The 23,048-nt window shown below is 41.1% G+C and overlaps 2 protein-coding genes across 6 annotated transcripts in view; one reads left to right on the forward strand and one right to left on the reverse strand.

Moving 5' to 3' along the window:
• MORC2 (MORC family CW-type zinc finger 2) overlaps positions 1 to 7,781 on the reverse strand; it is a 37,180-nt gene extending 29,399 nt beyond the window's left edge. For 4 of the 5 annotated variants that reach the window (XM_070399349.1, XM_070399347.1, XM_070399348.1 and 1 more), the window contains exon 1: positions 6,590 to 7,781. In XM_070399349.1, the coding sequence (XP_070255450.1) occupies positions 6,590 to 6,657 (68 nt within the window). In that variant the 5' untranslated portion in view covers positions 6,658 to 7,781. The remainder of the gene's footprint in view (positions 1 to 6,589) is intronic. The other variant, XM_070399346.1, reaches the window with a different exon arrangement.
• Positions 7,782 to 8,085: 304 nt separating this feature from the next.
• TUG1 (taurine up-regulated 1) lies at positions 8,086 to 17,307 on the forward strand (the record flags this gene model as incomplete). The annotated part of the gene is made up of 3 exons (XM_070400169.1): positions 8,086 to 10,401; positions 10,596 to 10,714; positions 11,426 to 17,307. A coding segment is annotated over one exon (462 nt), but the record flags the coding sequence as incomplete, so codon positions are not given.
• Positions 17,308 to 23,048: the final 5,741 nt, after the last annotated feature.

Consider the following 23,048-nt stretch of genomic DNA (forward strand, 5'->3'; position numbering starts at 1 on the left):
TTTATTGATTTCAGAGAAAGGAAGAGGGAGAGATAGAAACATCGATGAGAGAAACATCTATCAGCTGTCTCCTGCATACCCCATACTGAGGATGGAGCCCCCAACCTGGGCATGTGCCCTGACTGGGAATCGAACTGGTGACATTCCTGGCACATGGGATTATGCTCAACCAACTGACCCACACCAGTTGGGCTAAATTCTTCAAATTACCAATTGAATTTTTTTTTAAAGTATTCTGTATATTACTCCACTAAAAAAAGAGAGATAAAAAGTAATAAGCTAGAAAATTAAAGTGATTTGTTGAAGGTAACGTAAGTTAAAAATAAACCTAACATTTGCTCTTAAGCTTTCAACCAATCATTTTCCTAACTTAGAATTTACAAAGTGAATTAGTGTTCTGTACTCTAAGTTAAAGAATGAAGTATCTGGTCTTTTAGGGAAAATGTTGAATCTGAATAGTTTGGAAAACTTATTCTAATACCCTTTTGCCTTCTCAGCAATACATATTTCTTTTTTAAAAATATATTATTGATTTCAGAGAGGGAGGGACAGGAAGAGAGATATAATAGGAACATCAATGATGAGAATCATTGATCAGCTGCCTCCTGCACACCCCACACTGGGGATCGAGCCTGCAACATGGGAAATATGTCCTTGACAGAAATCCAACCTGGGGCCCTTCAGTCCACAGTCCAACGTTCTATCTACTGAGCCAGACAGGCTAGGGCAGCAATACATATTTCTGATCACTTCACATGAAAATGAAAGAGGTTTAGAATTCAATAGTAAGATCTCAAAAGAGCAAGCACAAACTGTCTCTGGCTGTTTTCACTGCTTTCTTTATATTGTTTAGAAATGTGCCTTGTACATTTAGAATTTTTAAAAATCATTCCAAATGGTCTTCCTTGTTCCACACTTATCAATGCTGTTCCACACTTCCATATTTCAGGTAAGTTAACAAGTATCTTTAAAATGTAACTAAGGAATACTTTTGTGATGTGTACTGATACATCAAAAAAGGTGCCTTTTGTGACAATCCTATATAATAAAAGCCTAATATGCTAAGTGTCTGGTTGTCTGGTTGTCCATTCAACCAATCAAAGCATAATATGCTAATGATATGCTGAGGCTGCTCAACTGCTCACTATGACGTGCACTGACCACCAGGGGGCAGATACTCTGACCAGTAGGTTAGCTAGCTGCTGGAGTCTGGCCGATCGATTGGGACTGAGCAAGATGGTCCAGACACACCCTGGAGCCCTCCCACAGTCCCTCCCCGGCTGGCCAACCTCCCTCATCCCTCCCGGGCCCTGATGGTGCACCAGTGGGATCCCTTGGCCTGGCCTGTGCCCACTTGCAATCCTGGACCCCTCAGGGGTGTTGGAGAGCTGGTTTCGGCCCAATCCCACAGGCCAGGCTGAGGGGCCCCACTGGTGCACGAATTCATGCACTGTGTCTCTAGTCTATAATAAAAGCATAATATGCTAATTAGACCGGAGAGCCAAACAACCTTCTGGACGTCCTTCTGGACGAAGCCGGGGCTGCAAGGGCCAAACCCCTTGCATGAATTTCATGCAGCGAGCCTCTAGTTGTTGATAAATTCAGAGACAACATTTGCATTTTCTCCAGCCTTCCAACTGATTAATGATGGATCCTACTATCAAATACTAAAGCCAGAGTTCAAAATATCTCTTAAAATGGTAAGAACCAAAAACATACCAATTGTACAAGTTCTCCTTTTTTCAAATAATACTCAAAGAGATACACTAGTTTTTAGTTAGTATCTGAGATAGAGATATTTGAGTAACTATCAAAGAAAATTCTTTTCTTCACATACCTAACAATTCCCTACATATGATTCAAGAAAAATCAACCATCTAGAAAAAGAAAGATTTTTAACAAGCTCTCACTTTCAACTGATCAAGGCTTTTATACCATTTGTGCTGTGAAGGAAATTGTTCTGCAGCTCAACATTTCCAGTGACAAATTCATAGGAAAATCTACTCATTATGTAAGAAAATGTTCTCCCTATTCATATTCATCCTGCATTTAAACTATATAAATACTTGGATATGTTGACAATAGTTAATTGCCCTAATCGAAACAAAATAATCTAGAGAAATTCTAGAGCAACCATTTTACATTCATATTGCTTTAATATATTTAGAGTAAGAACTCTACATTTTACAGAATTATAAATCATAAGAAATATTGTCTCTAGAATTGACAGTTTACTCTATATTCACTTCCAATATAGATAGAACAACCCAAAAATATCATATGGCCAATATAAAAAGTTATAAAATGTGCCAACAGGAACATAGAAAGCAGGCATCTTATATTTAAGCATTCTGCTCTATCAGACCACTTAGCAGTACTGCAGAGTGACTTAAGCTATGCATCTTATGCCAAAGGAACATTACTACGACCAGTACACCTAGATTGCTCATGAACTTTTTACTATCAGTCACAAAGCCACCACCAAGAGCAGTAACAGCATGAAACTCCTTTAATCTAAAAACCCTAACTTTTATCATCTCATACTAGCAATATCCAGTATTAAAACAAATTATCCTGACTTTCACGTATCCTAAGAATTTTCCATGCCTGCTTAAACCTTCATGCTAATGTAACCAAGAGAATAACCACCAGTAGTTACCGTAGATCTAAAAAAAAATTAAAAATCAAGACAGATGCTTACTATCTTTAACAGATGGTCCAGAATTTACTAAAAACTTAACTGCATGACTAGCACCAAACAGCAAATTGCTACCATACTTACCAACTTTGGCGTTATATAAGCTTCTATAAGTAGAATAATAATCACCCATTCAATGTTTACCATGTATCATGTATGAACTAATTATTTTATAACCATTACTTTACATAATACTCAAAAACATTGTCAAACTAGCCCCATTTTACAGATGAAGACTCAGAGAATTTGACCTCTGCCCAAGGACATAGCCAAGAAGCAATAAAATCCAAGCTTGGCAGGCTCTCAAGCCCATGATCTTTCCACTGCATCACAATGATTTTCCATCCTTCTAGTTGGGGTTCTGCTTGCAAATCTACATTAAATAGGAGGTAAGGAAAGGGCCATTTCATAATTCACAATATGGCTGGCTATACAGTGGGGCCTTGACTTACGAGTGTCCGAGGTACCAGCTGTCTCTCTGCCGATTTTTTGCATTGAGTTGATAGAGTAATTTGAGTTAACGAGCTCCTTAACGAGCTCGGTCTCGGAACTACTTAAACTCGTAAGTCAAGGCCCCACTGTATTGTAGATGTAGATGTCAGGCAACCTAAAAAGATCTTTTTAACATTATAACAAAACAAAGACAACGATATGGTAGAACAAATTTCACCTTATCTGAAGGTGACACTGCACCACTTAACACAGAAGAGATACATCTACCATTAAGAGTATCAAGGCCGACCAGTTTGACTCAGTAGTTGAGTATCGGCCTATGAACCAGGAGGTCACGGTTAGGACACATGCCCAGTCAGGACACACGCCAGGGTTGAGGGCTCAATTCCCAGTGTGGGGTGTGCAGGAGACAGCCAATCAATGATTCTCTCTCATCACTGATGTTTCTCTCTCTCTTTCCCTTCCACTCAGAAATCAATAAATACATATTTTTTAAAAAATATCAAGTCACAGCTTAAGAAAATTTAAGGCTCTGGCCGGGTATTTCAGTTAGTTAGAAGCGTTGTCCCAATATGCCAACATTGTGGGTTCTATCCCTGGTCAGACCATATACAAGCAGTAACCAATGAATGTATAAAATAAGTGGAACAAATCGATATCTGTGTCTCTGTTTCTCTCTCTCTGTAAAACAATAAAAATTTTTTACTTTAAAATTTTGTTTCCTCTAGAAGTGAACTTCTAGTCAGGTCACCACATTAAAGAAATCTCTTTAAATTAGTTACAAACCAGAAACTTATCTTGTTATTCTAGGTTCATATTTTCTTCTGGCACAAGTGGACATATTCAAAAGTAGACAAATTCAATGTAATCCAGATATCCCAGAGCTTCCAAAATGATACATCCAACCTCAAATGTCCATGCAAGCAGGTGGTTCCAGTTCAACGCTGGTAAATCAAATTCACAGAAAATTCTCCAATATTGCTTTGGTGATTTAACTGAGGTTCAATTCTTTGCTTTGGCTCTGTCCACCAATTGTTATTAAGTTACTAGAGGCCCACTACATGAAATTCATGCACGGGAGGGGTCCCCACAGCCCAGTCTGCACCCTCTCCAATCTGGGAGCCCTCAAGGGATGTCCAACTGCCTGGGGATAGGACCTAAACTGGCAGTTGGACATCCCTCTCACAATTCCAGACCGCTGGCTCCTAACTGCTCACCTGCCTGCCTGCCTGATCGCTCCTAACTACCCCCCTGCCAGCCTATTCACCCCTAACAGCCTCTGCCTGCTGGCCTGGTCACCCCTTACTGCCCCCATGCCAGCCTGGTCACCCCCAACTGCCCTCCCCTGCTGGCCTGGTCACACCATGCAGCCTGCTGTTCAGTCATTTGGTCATCCCTCACTACCCCCCCTGCCGGCCTGGTTGCCCTACGCAGCCTGCTGTTCAGTCATCTGTCCAGTTGTTTCGGTCATGATGGCCTCTGGCTTTTTATATATTAGGATAATATAGCAAAACAAATAAGCAGAGACAAATATCCCAGATCCTCCAAATTAGAGGCTGAGATAAAATTGAAGACTTTTAAAGTGAGAAGTAAACCCTTTCCTATATAGACAAGGAAAAAAGACCTTAAAGGTAAAATTGGCCCTAGCCGGTTTAGCTCAGTGGATAGAGCGTTGACCTGCGGAGGGAAGGGTCCAGGTTTGATTCCGGTCAAGGGCACATGCCTGGGTTGTGGACTCAGTCCCCAGTGGGAGGCATGCAGGAGGCAGCCAACCAATGATTCTCTCACTTTGATGTTTCTCTCTCTCTCCCTCTCCTTTCCTCTCTGAAATCAATAAAAATATATTTTTTTATAAAAATGGTAAAACTGACTAGAGCCAGTATTGCCTAATGGTTAAAAGCACTAACCACTGTTGCCAGATAAATCTTAGTGCCTAAAATCTGCCACTTAGCAGCTGTGTAACCTTTGGCATGAAACTTAACCTGTTTCCTCAGATGCAAAATAGGAATAATCCCAGCAGTGTTGCTATAAAGATTACTTTCAGCCATGTTTAAAATAGTAGTGGCATGAAGCAATTAATTATTATTACTATTATTTTATAATCAAATAAAGTCTGGGGAAGCTGGAACAAGAACCCAGTTTAGAAGTCCCATTCATGTTCTTCCAAGATTATCAAACAGTCTGCTATTCCAAATTTGGCCCCTCATTGCAAAGCCTGATCATCTGTGAACATCTAGTGTACTTCAACTGCTGGTTCCGAATGTGACAGTTCAAACATAAAGGATAGCAAGGCTATGTTATAAACTAGTCAGCAACCTTACCTAACTGGATTTCAAGTTCACCAACCATTAAGAATTCACGTAGGTAACCTTTACAGTACCTATTCTAAAACACTCTAGTTCAATAAGCTTCTTAAATAAAACAAAACCAAGTTCTCATAGTTTGACAATTCACTCCACTTAGAAAAATTTTGATAGGAAAAATAGCAATCAAAAAAATTACAGACATGATCACAAAGACGACTCTGGAATTTAGGGTTTTGGTTTTGTTTCTAAGTCCTTTCCCATAAAAGGATAAAATTATACTATTAATGGATAACTGAAGTCTATATTCTCAGTCTTGAAGGTGATTCTTCAGATCTCTGGGCTATCATTTAGCTGCTCATCACCTCCCCACATACTAAAATGTTAGAATACTTACCTTTATCTCAAAAGTGACAAATTACCATATTAAAACACAAAGTAGTTATGAGCCTAACGAATCACTTCCAAGAGAGTGAACATAAGGATTAACCCTGAAACATTCCAGACCAATTTGGAGTGATGGTAATCTCTTCATGAACCCAAGAACATCGAACACCATGTGTTCTGAGATTTGCACACATTTTGGAGAGTGGCTATTTAAATCATGGGTTTAAACAAGTTGCTATTTCCTGCTTAGCATATGAAAACAATGTCGGATGTGGGGACGAATTTCCCAAGGAATATAAAGCCAACTGTTTGCTGGAGGAAAAAAATTAATACTTTCTTCTCACAAGCTGTCACTTGAATGTCTTCTTTTTTTTCCTCCCTTGTTAGAAAGAAAAAAAACTTGTTATAGCCCAACAGTTTTTGCTGTTGTCACTAAAGCGAATATGCTAGAATAGTCCAACTTTTGGTGATCCAAAGAACAGTACTTGGATTCCTATCAAACACTTCAGAAACAACTCGATATAGTGACCTCAAATAACTAGTTTGCATTTGAACAAGTAAGTTTTGATCCAATAAATGGTCATATTCTTCTGGATTAGCAAGAAATGTTTCACTGATCTCTGTTCTTCCATACAGAGCTCAAGGCTCATCCCCAAAAGTGAAAAAGCGAAATTTCCTGGGAGGTTTTCCATTCTAATATCAAGAAATGAGTTATCGGTGACGATAGTGGAACCTACAGGATACTTACGAATTTGTGTGCAGATATTCAAAGGTTAGCTGAGCTCGATTCAGACTGCTGTAATTTGTGAAAGCCATGATTGCAGTAAGGTTCGGGCCTTTACCTACGAACTGGGAAACACAGCCTTACAATGAAATAGATTTTCCAGGATTTCTTCCGGAAGGTTTGGTAAGTCTGTGGTCCTTAAACAAGTTTACTGCGAACCTAACCAAAATATAGCCAGAGATGTCTAAAACTACAATTGATTCCTCCTTTAAGTATTTTTTTTTTATCTTCTCAGACTATGACATAATATTTTGAATAGAATTGTCCTACACCTGTAGTCTTAGGAGCTTTTCCGGTTAAGTTGTGAGATAGTTCAATGAGTCGAAATGTGGATAATCTTGAAGTAGATGGTACTGGAGTGGGCGGTTTTATTACTGCTCCTTCTTCGTTTTCTTCTTGTTCTCGTTCTTCCAGGGAACTTCCCAATCCGGAAATGTACAACTTCTGTTATAAAACCCGACAATAACCCATGTCTTCGCCACCAATGATCCCAGGATCCTTACAAGGGCCCCAGCCTGGTGGGCATGATTTGGGTTTAGATGGCGATAGTTTGGTAAGTAAGGGCTTCACGAACTCCCAACTGAAATCTCTCTTAACCGCTGACAGCGGACTCCCGCGTTCAGAGCCCCACCCCGCTCTCCTAAGGGTAGTGAGTTCGATTACCTCACAATGACCCACTAAAGCGCCTCACAGCGAAGCCGCCCAAGTCACCTCAGACGGGCACGCCCCTCCCCCCACTCTCCTCAGACTGCGGCCTCGGCCCCTCAGGCCCTTCCCCGGGCCTCTGCTCCAGAGGAGGAGTTGGGCCCAGCTTTCAGAGCCCGGATGAAGGGCAATGGCAAGCGCACCACCCGACGGGGCGTTGCCCGGCGCTCGCGGCTGCCTTTGTCCCTCCCCACGGAATTGGAACCCAACAACCGCAGCTTGTTCTTGGAACCATGTGCTGCCGCCGCGTCCGCCGCTGCTGCCGCCGCCGCCGCCGCCGCCGCCGCCCAGACACGAGCCTTCCGTGCGCCGCGCAGAATGAGATGATGACCGGACTCAGCGCCACGAAATTCGGCCCTCAGGGTTTGCCTCACAGCCGCCTCTGCGGCCACCACAGCCACCGCTTTGTCTCCGCCTAAGCACACGAATCGGGCTCCCTCGCGCACTCCCCGACGCCCCGAACCCCCGAGGCCTCCGCGGCGCGTTCAGCCAATCACAGAGCCGCAGCTCCTCCCGCCCCCGCCCTGAAACGACGCGTCCTGATTGGTAGGCGAAATGAGTCCACGTGACCGGATTTCTTCGCTGGGCCCGCCCCTGTCACGTGACAGAGCGCGCCTCTCTTCCTGCTTTCGTGACCCTCTCCGCCATTTAAAGAAACAGTACCGGGGGCGGGCCGAGCGACGCAGCCGGGACGGTAGCTGCGGTGCGGACCGGAGGAGCCATCTTGTCTCGTCGCCGGGGAGTCAGGCCCCTAACTCGAAGAAGCCCTGGCGCGCCCTCCCCCCCTCCCCGGTCTGGTAGGGCGACGGAGCGGGCGCGCGGTCGATCGAGCGATCGGTTGGCGGCTCTTTCTCCTGCTCTGGCATCCAGCTCTTGGGGCGCAGGCCCGGCCGCCGCGGCGCGCGCCCGGTGGCCGTTGGCGCTCGCGCCGAGTCTTTCTTCTCGTCCGCAGGACTCGGGCGGCGGCCTATGCGTTTGCGATCCGACGAGGAGTCGTCCGGGTGGTTGGCGGTGGCGGGCAGCTGCTCCGCCCCGCTCCCGGGGAGGCGGCGGCGGGACTTGGCGCGGCCGGGGAAGCGGGGGCGGCCGGGGCCGGCCTGGAGGCCTGGCGCCACCCTTCGGGGCCTGCAAGGACCCAGTTGGAGGGACAGGAAGGGGCTGGGGGATGGTTGGTGGTGGGCTTTCTACTTTGCCTTTTCCTCCTTATGCCGCCTTAGTGAGAGGCGGGAGCCCTGGCGGCAGCTCCGGGCCGGGAAACGGGCTCCGGAGTCGGAAGAGCTGGGTTTGCTTCCGGGCCTAGCCACCAGCTGGCCGGGTGACCTTAGGCAAGTCCCTCTGTAATCTGCGCCTCAGTTTCCTCCTCTGTCGATGTTTGTGGGATTAAAAGCGCTTTGTAAACCACAAAGCGTCAGTGTACATAAGGGATCATTATTATTTGTAAAATTTTCTGATTTGTAAGAAAACAGCCATTGCCCAATCCATCGATTTTTTTGAACCTAGGAACCTTGGATTGGAGTTGGAAATCCCCAAACTCCCTGAAATTGTATGCAGAAATTAGTGGGAATGTGCATTTTAGGGGGATGAGGATCCATCGCCAACAAGGTTTCAAAGGGAGATGTCACCCCCAAAGAGTTAACCACAATCTCTCTATGCCACAGGGGGGAAACTGAGGCCTAGATGCCATTTGAGATCCTTCACAACCAATTTGAAGCCCCTGTTTGAATCCCTGGGATATGTGAGCTTTTCTGTGCATAATGGATATTGGGGTAACAACACTCCACTGCTTGGCTTTTTTCCTGAGTCCTTTCCTTCCCCATGGGGGGTGCCCGAAGGGTGGCTAATGCATATGGTACAGTGGCATCCAGTATAAAGCAGCTGAAACTAGGAGTGGATGTGTTCTCTGGTATCAAGAAGCCTATTTAATCTTTGGCCCATTAACTTTGTTGCTGCTTATACTGGTGCCTGACTACCTTTCTGACTCTTTCATTGACCATTTTTCACGACCATGTTTGCCATCTGTTACTTGCTCCTATTTTATACCCCTAGTCTATGTGGTTGGTAGTGAGCAGGCTTATTTTTAAATGGTGCTGCCAAGTCTAGCTAATTAATGGTGCAGGTGGATTTTTCGGAAGCTGGCTAACGAACAGACTGATCCAGGCATGGAATTCCTGAAGATGTTGGGGGGTTATCTTTATTAATTGAAGGTTAACATTTTCTGAAAAATTGCATTTGAACCTGTGCTGAACCTCAGAATCAGTAGATTTGGAAGTTTTCCCAAGCTTAACTTTTTCCTGGACTGCTTTGTATTCTATTTGCTTGCAAGTGTGTTGCTAAGGTGGCCAAAAATGCCAGTTTTTTGCTTCTTTGTTAATTGTCAGCTGCTTTTACCCAGCAAACACTATAGAAATGTTTGAACAGTTGGATTTCAAACATTTTTGTTTTGTGGAGTGGTGCAACTCGAAGCAAACGAACACACACGATTAAGTGTATTTTGTCTAGTTAGGTGTTACCCGGTTCTGCTATTGCATACAACTGTCTGAAAAAAAAAATCAGTTGACTGTTCCCTTTACCTAAAGGGCAGAGACAGATGATCTCACTTCCAGAGAAATAACTTATTTGGGGGGAAATGTGTTGGTCTTTTGTAATAAAACCTGGATGTACTGCAAACAAATCTTGATTGTGGTGAGAAGATGCTTTTCTCAGCAGAAAAGAAGGACACAAACATCTGGAACTCAAAGCTTGAAATTCTGTGACAAAACACGAGATGTCCAGGATAGAGTGTTGAAAGGGTTTCACTACAGTGTTTCGCACTAGCTGGAGCCGATGCCCATTAGTAGCCACGGCATGGACTCCAGATTTGCAAGATCTGGGACCTCGATGCGTTTATGAGGATGTGACAGGAACTCTGGAGCTGGATATGTTTACTTTGGGGACTATTGACCTCGCTTTCAGAAGAGAGACGACAACTAACCAAGCAATGCCACTAGCGCTGTTACTGGGAATTTGAAGACCTGAGTTTCTGCCAGACCTCAGTGCAAACTCTGATGACACTGCATCCAAAGTGAACTACGGTACTTGCCATTTTCCCAAATGACTCGTTCTTGACCATCTCTGCACTTTTGTTCATACTCTTCTCTACCCTGAAATGTCTTCCTCTGGTTCTTCACCTGCCAAAACTCGGCCATTTTCTCAGTATCTTTTATCCTTGTATCTGATGCCCTGTAAAGTAGTTATTTGCATGCTTTTTTTATTTGCTTTCTTGCAGATAGCAAGCCCCTTGGGAAAAAAGGGTCTTCGAATCTTTGCCCACACATACTACATGTGATGAAGCTTTTAATAGAAAAGAGGAATTCAGAGAGCAGGCTATCCCAGAATGAGCATTCAGTAAGTGTTTGCTTAATCATCGTGTGACAACCTGGTTACTCTAGATTAGGAAAAAGATCACTAGTTATGGGCCATGTTTCTTCCTTGGTTTCATGTTTTTAAATTCTGAATTTAAAAAGATTTTAGGAGACTTCAAACGGAGAGGAATTAATATATTGCATAGGGCATTACAGAAGGATGCATGCAGTAGGGCCTTATTACCTAGGTACATTATTCTTTCCCATTTGAGATTTTGTCAAAATGAATAAGACAATTTAGGAAAGGCGTTGGAAAGGGAGAAGGGCAATATCTCCTTTGCCTTGGTGTTAGTATGTAAACTTAAATTCAGTTCTTCTTGTGGTTCCTGTGGAGCCCTTCTTTATTCCCCACCAACCACTGCCCAGCAGCCTGAATACAATCAAATTACTCCCCTAAAGTATAAGACTGAGGGCACTTTCTAAGATGGTTATTTTCAAGAGTCTGGAAACCATCTTTGCCAGAGAACTCTTTGTTCTTATCATCACTGATTGTTGATTATAAAGCTCATTTTTTTCATTTATCTGTGAGCTTCTCAGTCAGGCTTATCAAGAATTAGTACACATCCGGCAGCTGATGTGCTGACTGCAGAGCCACTCCAGTGTTAGAGTCCTGTGTTTGTAATTCCATGCGTTTGTTATCTTACCTGTTTTGTCCCTGGACTTTCTGACCATCTTCCTTGTGTTGTTCACTCAGCCTACAGATTTGGTACCTGGATTTCTGTCCATGGTGATTTCTGTCACCTTACTACTGAAGAAGATACCATTCCAGTGGACCACTGTGACCCAAGGGACATTCAATCATCGTGATGTGGTCTTCACCTCCATTCCTGTCCTTCTCTACCCAGATTGAGCACCATCCTTTATGTGAAGTCAAACTCCTCAAGCCAAATAGCTGGAACTGTTTCATCACAACAGAGGCTCAGTTTGTTCCATGAATGTGTATTTTGTTTCTTCAGTTAAAGCCTTCAGAGACACATAATAAATTTGGACCCAGGGGATTCTTAGTTCTCAACATTGTCTGGAGAATGGTAACATCTTGAGAACAACATTGGACCACAACCCACAATCTCAAATGTTTATGAAGTTTTGAGGATCCCATGCAGGTCACTGGACGCTATTCTTTTTCCACGTCAAATCTGTAGTATCCTACTGAATGAGAAAGCAGATATTCTGACCCATTGGGATTAAAACAAAGGCCTAGTGAAGTCCTCATAGCATCTTTGGGATTATTCAGGAACCAGAACTTTTCACACAAATGTAAGGACTTTTACAAAGGAATCCTTTACCCAGCATCTCACAAAGCTTCAATCAGATTCCAGAAAAGGCCACTTGAGACATCCAGGTAGAACCTATATGGTAATCCCTTATGTTTTTATCGCACTTTACAGTCTCAAAGCACTTTTACATGTGTTAATATCAGAATCACACACTAGACTATAATCCTGTTTTGTAAATGAGGAAATGGGATTTGAAAGATTATCCAAGGGTATCAAGTGGTAGAGGCCAAACCTTCTGACTCCTGGTCCAGTTCTTTCCGTGGAATTAATTTAGCCTCAACCCACAGTGTTAAAATGACTGCAGGTTGGGAACCCCAGGAAAGTGTTCTCGCTTCCTGATCTGGTGACATCAACAGGATGTCATACATGTAATACTGTAATAGCTGTCCTAGACCAGAATTCCATGGAAACACCCCTAAGGTTAAGGAGCAGACTCTCTGTGGTGGTAGATTGTCCAGTCAACAAGACACATGTTCATCTGACAACACTACTCAACATGAAACAAAGCTACTGTTAGATTTTTTGTCTGTCTTTGTAGTCTTCACAAAGATGGCCTAATTGATTGGGGAATCCCTGTGCAAATCATGCCTTTGTTTTGTTAAGTCTTAAGATCTTACCGATGATTCTTTTATCCCCTAACTAATATTTGTACCATCCATTTCAATCAGTACTGTTCATGTATGTGTAATTGCATACACAACATATATGTCATATATACAGAGCTTCGTAGCCCAGTAAGGTAGTAAAAATACTATAAAATGTGTCCCCTCTCTAATTGATAATGCAGTGTAGTGTATTAAAGGATATCATAAGGCAGCAAAAAAAAACACACACACAACTATCATTTAGCTATTTAGTCTGGTATGTTCTAAGTTTAATCAAACACAGAATGTCATCTTGCAGCATTCCTTTCAATGGAATGAGGCAACTGCTTAAGAGTGGCATAGCCAGTGCTTCTTGAATGCCAACAGATTGCCCTGGAGACCCAGGAATAAACTGCATCTTTGACACACACATCCCTTTTTTCTTATCAATAACAGCTTTGAATTAGTATGTTTCCATCATCTGAGAATTCTTTATCTTGACCATTACCTTGATTTTCTGTCAAAGAAATCTCTAGATTTGTGGGAATACTGGGGAGGGGGTTGGGGGAAAGTTAATTCATCCAAATTTGGATGGATTCTATGACATACAGTGATGTATTTCTCTGTCCCTAGAATTGTGCTATAAACCTAGTTCAAGGTCATTGCATCTCAGATGGGTGAGAAGATTGGGAAGGGAAAAGAGGAAGTGGGTGGAAAGAGGAGGGATGAGGAGATATTTTCTTAGAATTTCTGACTTGTGGCCCACTGAGATCTTATCAGTGCTTGAAAAGAAGTCATCCAGCATGGACTTCTTGGAGTAATATTTACAAAGAAATGAATGCATTTTGCAGCTGTATTCTGACTGCAAAAACCCCAGTGCTGTTGTCATTTAAGACCTTGTTCTCTGATAGTCATAAGCCCAATTTCAGGAGATGAGAATTTATAACAGACTTGAATGTTAAATTTCATAATTCTATAATGTGGCCCACCTTAGGGGAAGAATGAATAGGAAAACACCTTGGCTTACCAAAGACTTTGCTTACACAGTTTCTGGTTTCTGTGACCTATTTTTTGTATTTCAGCATTTTGTGAACAACTTATTCTTAGATCATTGGTTTTCCAAAGGCTTTGTGGCCATGAAGCCCTTTGGACGAAAACTGTGTGGAAGCCCAAAGTAAAAGAGAAGTTGCTCTGGACGAAGCAGAGTGGGGGTCCTGAAATCTGCCACAAGCATCTTCCTTTATCGCCATGGTGACACCTAAGGAGAGACTTCTTTACAGCACCTAGAATTCTTCAGAGCACATTTTGAAAAAACAGTGCTCTAGACAACAATATGTTCGACCTGAATGATATTCTGATCTGTACCTCTACCCAACACAGTCCATGTTCAGTTGGTGCTGAACATTCTTAGGAATACTTACTATGGACAAACTCAGAAAAGTGCAAGAACGTTGCCCCTAAGTAGTTATATGGGCCAAAAGTGTATCAAATGAACCTAAATTAATCATGCTCTACCCCCATATGGACTTACAGTAATTCCTGGGTTTGGATATAGACAGTAAATCATACGTACTCTACACTGACAAACCCCCTTACCCAACTTCTTTCACAAACACCAGATGCTCTAGTGGTACTTGAAATACGTGAATCTGAAGTCTTGATCCTCCTTGGATACCTGAATTGCCAGGTATTGAAACTGATGCCTCATTGAGGCCATAGTAGACCAACTTGTTCATCGGACCTCCCATCATCAACCATGGTACTCTACTTCATGTGCAAGGGATAACCATTAACTATGAAAGCAGAATTCAAATTCTGTCAACGTTAACTAAAAGGGTACCTGGTTTTATCATTCATCTTATTCTCAAACTACAAGTCACTATGACTCAATCAGTGGCAGTAATACTACTGCTTGGTTTTTATTTACTTTTAACTGCTGTTTCCAGGATAAATGAGCTAATAACATTTAATAAGCTAAAATAATTCCTCCACCATCGGCATATCTGCTCGGCATATTCTGCTCTAAAATTATAAATACTCTGCTCTAACTACATGTAAGACCTGATCCACAGGAGACCATCTTTGAACATCTTTTCTGATGTGATTTAAAATGTGGCCATTTGGGAAGTTTTCTTCTAGCCAGTGAATGTTTTTCCTTTAAGATGGGTCTTGATGTCTAGTACCATCAACTGTAGATATTAGGGATATTTTGAGGTAGGCACTTGCTGAGAATCTCAAATTGTGTATAATCTTTTTTGCTGGAAATGTAGACTGACTTGAAAAAAAATCTACAAATCCTTCAGCTAAGGATTTTGTCAGTAGACTCAAGCTTCCTGTTGTGCTTCCTAATGTCACAAGACCACAGTCCCTTGTCCTTGTGGATATGTTCATGGAATTTTACCTGTCTTGATACTGTTTTAACACTGATTCAGAGTGGCCAACTTCATTCCTCAGGCATTGAGACAACTTACCTGTTTCTGCAGGAAGGATTCAGTTTGTGAACTTCCAGACCAAATCATGTTAAACAAGTAGACTTTGAAATCTTATTTACTTCACAGTTGACTTAAGGGCCAGATGTCCTCAACTACTTTAACGAATGCACTGGTTAAATGTTGGGAATGGTTTCTTTATATGTCTCTTATCCGCTAGATTAATTATGAGAACATGACTTAGTCTTCAAATCATCAATCTAGGCCTAAGCCTGATTACTCTAGACTGCTTACCATCAACAAATAAAGATAAAATAATGACCATCCTGCTTATATATACAACTGTTATTTGTAAAGAAGAAATCTGCAAACTCAACTTTTTTTACTACCTTCCAAATAGCTAGATTTTTCTTCTATACAGGAAAAGACATTGATCTACACTGCCAGTTATTCCTGTCAGACTCAGTCAAAATGAGGAGCTTAAGGTGAGGATGATCATCTTTCAAGAGTCTAATGAACACTGTGTATAAGAATTGATGTTTGAAAAGCAAAAAAAACTAAAATTCAAACCTAAGCTCTTACCTACTATCTCCATGCCTCAGATCTCATCTAAGTCTAGCAGCACCATTCAACCAGTTTGAGGCCTTGACTTGTGTTTGATTCCCAGAGATGTGCTGAATTATAGAAGATGGAGATTTTGATTACCAAAGAAAATAGTGCCAATCTTGATGAACCCTATTATTCCCAGGTGTAGGAACAGACACCTAAACAACCTCACGTCTGGACTGAGAATATAGCCTTCTGAGCTGAAAATTCTTATTGGGCAAATGAGCAGGAAGGTGAAAGCTGCTATACCCGACTGGCTATTTAAGATCTGAAAAGTGTATCCAGAATAAACACTATGGATTAAGCCTGGAGTAATCCAGGTAAAAACTAATTTACAGAACTTCAATATTAAACTACATGTTCTTCCTTATACCCTTGTCATTGGTATAGCTGGCCCTGCTGAAGGTACCCTACTTACCTATTTACCTGACTCAGCCCTTGCCTGCCTTTTTTGACACATTGCTGCAATCAAACTTGCTGTCCTGGAACAGACTACAACTGATCTCAGCCTATCTTACACCTAATTCCACCAAGGAGTTTTGAACTGAAGCAGCCTGCACCTCACTCCACCAGGACATCATGTTCTCAATAGGAAGGACCATGCTGTATACTTTTTGACCAGCATCAGTCCTTTTTTAAGTGCAGAGTAAGCCTCAGCCTATATATATTTGATCATTTTCAGCACCTGGAGCTCCTCCTACCAGATCTGAAGGAGTGTAGCAGATAAAAAGCACTGTCAATTTCTCTCCTGCAGTAATACAGAAGTTGAGTCTGAATCCACAGCACAGAAATGAGAAATGTTCAGCTTGGCAAAAGACTTGAACACAAAAGATTTCCAGGAATTTCAAATTTACCACTGATTTGAATAGCCTCACAGAACTACTTTCCATTGGGAGACTAGTCGTCTTGCATTATGTCAACTAGATCATTGAGCTCTCGGACTCTTAATACTTATATTGAAACTATGGTATCATCCAGAGTATGTTACTGGACATGATTATTCCATACAAATGGATTATAAGCTTCCTGACGACAGGACATACTCATGATGTGTGTGTTTTTCAGAATACTTTTATCAAGAAAGAATAATGCCAGCTGTTACAATTCAACTTTATGAGCAGAGATTAAGCTTTTTCAATATCCAGCGTTATTATTGTTATCAGTTATTTTTAATTGGCCAGCATTTATTCCATCTCATCCTAACAACTCCCTGATGTTTCTTGGAACCAAATTCCCTATTTTCAGTCCACATAGTCCAGACAGTCTGACCTAACCTTAGGGTTCATGTGTGGACGTGAAGTTCAGACCTGATCAATCGGCATAGTTCATCTCCTTGATCATAGTGATTGATTCGATTCAGGAATGGTCATGTGACTCAAGTTGATCCAGTGATACTCAACCCTAGGAGTTTACTGAACAGTGGAAGAGGAAATGCTCAGAAACTCTGTATTTACTGAGGTTGCTTACCTTTGTAGGATGAACAAGCTCAAACCAGCAGGGTCCACCATATAAAATGAGCCAGTCAGAGAATGAAGCCAGTGCAGAGGAAAGCGGAGCCAAATGATGGAGAGACTTGAGTCCTGATGACAATGTGCTCCTAGATCCATCCGTGCCTGAAGCGAGTATATCCTCTGGATTTTTCAGTTTTGTGAACCAATAAATACCCTTTTGTTTAAGTTACTTTGAGTTCGGTTTCTGTTGCTTGAAATTGAGTCCAAATAGTCTTCCTACCAATATTGAAATGACACATCCAAGTATTAAACTATTGGTCATGGTTACAGTGAAGTTACTTTACAAACTGGAAGTCAGTGAAAAAGGAACTGACAGTGCTTAAGACAGAAGCAAAAAATTACATGATAGAAAAATATAGGAGAAAACCTAAATTATCAGTAAGGGATTGCTTAAATAACATGATTTAACCATATTAAGAAAATTTACATGTGGATTAAAATGAGCAAGGTACCCTTATTGTGTATGGACATGGAAAAATGGCCATGTTATATTAAGTGAAACAAACTATTGGTAGAAAAACGTAGTATGAACTCATTTTAAAATTTGTCTTTGTTTATAATACATAGAAAAGTCTATTAATGGCTTTCTTTGAACAATGTAGATTACATGAGACTTTAAACTTGATACATTTCTATATTTGAATATTTTTCACTACTCTGGTTACTTGTAAACTTTAAAGTAAAGCATTTTTAAAATTAAGCTTAGTGCTTACTGTTTGACCTTGGCAAGTTACTTACACTGAGCCTGTTAACCCTCCTTTATCTTCGTGAGTATTTTGATAAACATATTCATCATCCATTACTCACAACTGACAGATTGCTGCATCTTTACTTGTTTGAGAAACTGAGCTCAGTAACTGTTCCTTAATTTTTCAAGCCCATCTCTTTAAATGTCCAAGTGTATTCAGAATATCAGAACTTCATCGTTTCAGTCATCAAAAGATTGTTTTAGTTCTCAACTGATGTTAATCTACGAAGACCTCTATCACAGTTTTCACACTAAACAGAGAGGGAAAAGTCCCATTTTCTTTTGAAATCTGATTATTCTGATCTCATTGCAATCAAGGTTAATAACCTTTTTATTGCTAAGTCTGTTGCATATGCATCATATCTGAACTTTCAGCAGCACAATTTCCCCCAGCATCTTGACATACTGCCTTTAGGTGTGAAGGCTCTCCATTTTCTTCCTGGCTATTAATCCACTGTAGGTTCTTCTCCCCATCATTTAAATAGTATTATTAGTAGACTTTTTTTTTTGGCCTCCCCCAAATCATTTTCCCTTTCTTTTAGAGATAGATCCACACTTTTCCTCTGGACTGCTACTCCTTCCCATTCTGTGGTGTTAATGGAGCTATAAATTACAGTTTTCTGGCCTTGTGCCCCTGGCTGAGGTTAGATCCTGTGCCCCAAACTTGTCCAATCAAAATTCCCCTCCCACCAGGACTTTGAGTCTTAAGAGAAGTGACAAACAAAATGATAGGACCTGAGTCATTCTGATAGTAGTGTCCCCAGGAGAGCATTTTGGGGTTCATGCAAAGACTCCCCACAGGTGCCGATTCCTATTGTCGAAGCCTGGTTATCCAGATTTTCCTTTGTGTAGAGTACCATATATCCTCTTCATGGCGTGTTTCCTTTTTATTTGTAAGCCAAAGAGGGTTGCTATTGCTTGCAACCCAATAATTATTATGGAAATTGATAACCATTAAATAGTAAGCTTTAGAACCTCAGGAACATGAAGGACCTAGAATTGATTATTGCACTGAGACTGAATTAAAGGCAGTAGCTTTTGTTCTGTATCCCTAGATGGAGGAGGTGGTGGTGAGCAATTTATAGTGAAAAAACAGCAAGTAAAGATACTTCCCCTTGTCATTTGGAATCATATGCCTGTTGCAGGCAGTGTTTGGATAGCTAGGTAGCTGTTGACAGTAAGACAGTTGGAAGTTGATAAGGAAGGCCAAGACCATTGAGTTAGGATGGTTAGCTACTTGGGTTACATTGGGTAATTTAAGATGACAAGCTCAAACCCAGAAACTTACCTGTCGGCTTCGAATAAAAGCCAAGGCCCTTCTGTGTCCAGAATGAATGAATCTCTGCTTAATTCCAAAACTACAACTTGGAGATTGATTCCACAAATTGCAAAATCACAATGCTGATTGGATTCGCAACTTTACTAAGATCTCTTTTGTGAGAATTAAGGCATTAACCAGAAAAGAGACTTGCAGAGTTTTGATATCTGGGAGGAATCAAAAGACTTGGAAAATCCCAACCCCTGTATATCTCAGGAATGAAAGTTTGGGTCTTCCAATTGGTAAAATAAAATAAAATAAAAACCACTTTAGCTGAAGAAAAAAATATAAGAGCTTATAATGAAAGAGGTGGTAAATACCAACTACAGCCCTGTAATTTATTGCAGAAATAAAATCAATAGCCTATAGCCATCTCTCTTAGCTTTGCCTGGTCTTTTTATCCCACTCTCCTCTTTCTCCATTTCAGTACTTTGCCCCTCACACCTGGCTGAAATGCAAGCATGATCCAAGTTAGACCAATCAGATTTCCCCTCTATTGGACCTGAGCCATTCTGCTGGCAGTGTCCGCCTCACATGTATATGGGTGTGTTGGTGATGGTTAAATATATCAGTTAAGACCACAAATTGTAGATTATCAAGATGAGGTTAAAAACTAGAGGAGAATGAATGTCACCCGGAAATCTTAGACTTGACACTTGGTGTGATAACTGGAAATTAAGTTATCCCCCTTGGGGAGAAGATGAGTCCATTTTCTACAGGATGTTGAATGGAAGCATTTATAAAATGGTTCATGATGAAGAATGCATGTACTGGGTAGCCAAGGGATAGAACCTAATGGACGGCTGCATTTGCCTACCTAGTATCTTTCCCCCACCTCCTTTGAGAATAGCTCCTCACCTTTCCTTTGGGAAGTTACCCCTCTCCGGTGCTACCAGAAGATAATATGTTAGAGGCATAGGAGTTCTTGTTACTGAGATTTCTTCAGTTGCCCACGTTCCTGGTTAAGCTTCTCTAATTTTTATGAACTGCCTCATAGTCTTTTAATAAATTACATTGGCTGAGCTGGCTTCTACATATGGCTGCAGAGGGTATCCCCATACAGTCATACACAGATTGTGTGGCAAGGGTTGGTTTTTGTTGCTTACAGTCAGCCCCAATGGAATCAGTCTTCTTCTATGCCTTTGGCCTTCTTGCCTCATAGACTCAAAACTTCATTCCCATGGCTTTAGTTTCCAACTGTATGTTGATAACTCCCAGATTCCTATCTTCAGCCCAAATAGATTTTCTGAGTTTCAGATCTGAATGTCCACCTTTCACTGGCTACCCGCCCATTTGATAAACTCAAATGCTTCACATGGACCCCATCATTTTCTCCTCAAAATCTGCTCTGCTTCCAGTGTTCCCTCTTCTTGATAAGTGGCACCACCCTTCACTGTTTCTCAAACCAGGACATTGCCATTATTCTTGATGCTCCCCTTCTCTCTCACCCCAGACATTCCTAATAATCACTAAATTTTCTTGGTGTATCATGTAGACATACTTCTTCACGTTTATCACCCTTGTCCAAGAGAACAGTGTCTTGCTAGGACTATTGTGATGCCCCTCTAGTGGTTTCACTGCCTCTACTGTTGTCTTACTATTCTTTGCAGAGCGGCGTAGTCTTTGATACACAGATCTAATTGTGTCACTCCCCTGCCTAAGATCTTTTAGTAGTTCCCCCGTCATTTCAGAATATAATCTAAATTTTTATTCCAAAATTTGTTTACAGGGCTCTTTGTTATCTTACTCCTCAAGCCTCCATCTTTCACCACTTTAAACATAATAACTCAGTTTTGTATATTGGAGTTTTCTGTAATATTTCATTTGGAAAAAAGAATTTCACAGTTTTAAAAAGAAGTTTCCATTTTAAAAAATTGAAACCCAGGCCCTGGCCAGGTAACTCAGTTGGTTAGAACATCATCCCAATACGCCAAGGTCGCTGGTTCAATCCCCGCTCAGTGCGCATACAAGAATCAACCAAAGAATGCTTAAGTAGGAAAACAGATCTATGTTCTCTGTCTCTCTCTTCCCTTCCCTCCCTCCTTCACTCTCAAATCAATTATGAAAAATCCAAACCCATTGATGTTCAGAACTACCCCGTTATTACCTGTTACTATGAATACTGTAATTTGTATTTTCTTCCAAATTTCTTTCCATGAAGTTTCTAAATTAAATCTGATATGTGTAACTATATAATTATATAAATGGAGCTACAGTAAGGTCACACACACACACACATACTCAAATAACAGAAGAACTACAAATTTAAAATGTTAAAATGAAATATTTGAAGATTTTTAGGAGACTTTTTATAATCGTGATGGGAGATCATAAGCAAAACAAGAAGCCTATGTACCCTAAAGGAAATTATAGACGTATTTGACTATATAAACAGAAAATTCGGGAAAACAGAAGTCGGTTCCATAAGAGACACATGATAGACTGGGGACATTTTTTCTAACTCAAGTAACAGATTGAGGATTAATGTTCCTAATATACAAAGAGTTCCTACAAATTGATCACTCCAAAACAACCACCCTAATAGAGAACACCCAATAGGTAACTCAGGAGAAATCTAAAAGAGCAGCAGTATTAGCCATTAATCACTCACTTGTTTGCTACGTACTAGACATTGTTTCAGGTACTTTATAAGTTTTATCTCATTTAATCCTCACAACTTACCCTCTGAGAAAGGTAATATCCCTATTTTACAGATAAGGAAACAGGCTCAGAGAAAGTAACTTGCCCACGTCATGTAATAGGGGGTCACACATCTTGAGCTATGACTCAAATTCAGCTGGTGTGACTCCAGAGTCTGCTTTGAACCATTAAGATGTTCTGCATTGCAAGAAGCATATGAAAGAGGATCAAGTGTACACACGGTCAGTGAGATGTAATTCAAAGCAATAAAATACCTATCAGATGGTGAAATTTCAAAAAGCAGTGACCTCCACTGCTGACAAGAATTAAGGTAAATGAAACATCGTGTACATTGTTAGTGGTAATGTGGTTTGTTCCAGTCTTTTTTAGAATGTAATCTGGCTGTATCAATAAAAAATTTTAAATGCTCCTTTTAACCCAGCAGTCTACATCGAAGACTCTCTCAAAGAACTAAAAGCACTAAGTACATGAAATCATCAGTACAAGAAACTTGCTGCGGCATGGCCTGTGATGACAGGAAAATGGAAATGACTTAATAGTCCATCAAAAGGAATTGGTTGGACGAGTTACAGAACAGCTATACTCCCGAGTATGACACAACTGCTAAAAAGAGTGTGTCAGCTCTCTAGCTCTGAACCTGTGATGTATTTAAGCAAAAACAAAAAGTGACAAAGTAATGTACATCTTGAGAACCCGTTTTTGTGAAAATGAAACCTACAAATGTGTCAAAATGAATGATCATGAAAAGAAGATGGAAGGACACACAGCAGGCTGTTACGATGGAAAATGAGATTGGAGAAACTTAGTACTTTATATACAGGGCATTGTCTCACTACTTGTGGGAAGCACATACATGCCCCCCCCCTTTTTTTTTCAAGAGAAATTTTACTTCGGAGAAAAAGTTCTTAAGAGGCAATTAAATTACAACTAGACATTTTTAAATGAGAATATGCTAATAGAAGAGTGATGATCCAAACAGAGGGCAACAAAGAAGAACACGTCTTACAGATTTAGGGCTGCCTTTTTATTTTTATTTTTTTAATCCTCACCCAAGAATATTTTCCATTGATTTTCAGAGAGAGTGGGAGAGAGAGGGACATACAGAGAGAAATATCGATGTGAGACAAACACATCGATTGGTTGCCTCCTGCACATGCCCCAACCGACCGACCAAGGCCTGGGA

Source organism: Myotis yumanensis, unplaced genomic scaffold (genome assembly GCF_028538775.1).
Source record: "Myotis yumanensis isolate MYYU_CA2020_CCGP unplaced genomic scaffold, mMyoYum1.0.hap1 SCAF_19, whole genome shotgun sequence".
NCBI classification, from domain to species: Eukaryota; Metazoa; Chordata; class Mammalia; order Chiroptera; family Vespertilionidae; genus Myotis; species Myotis yumanensis.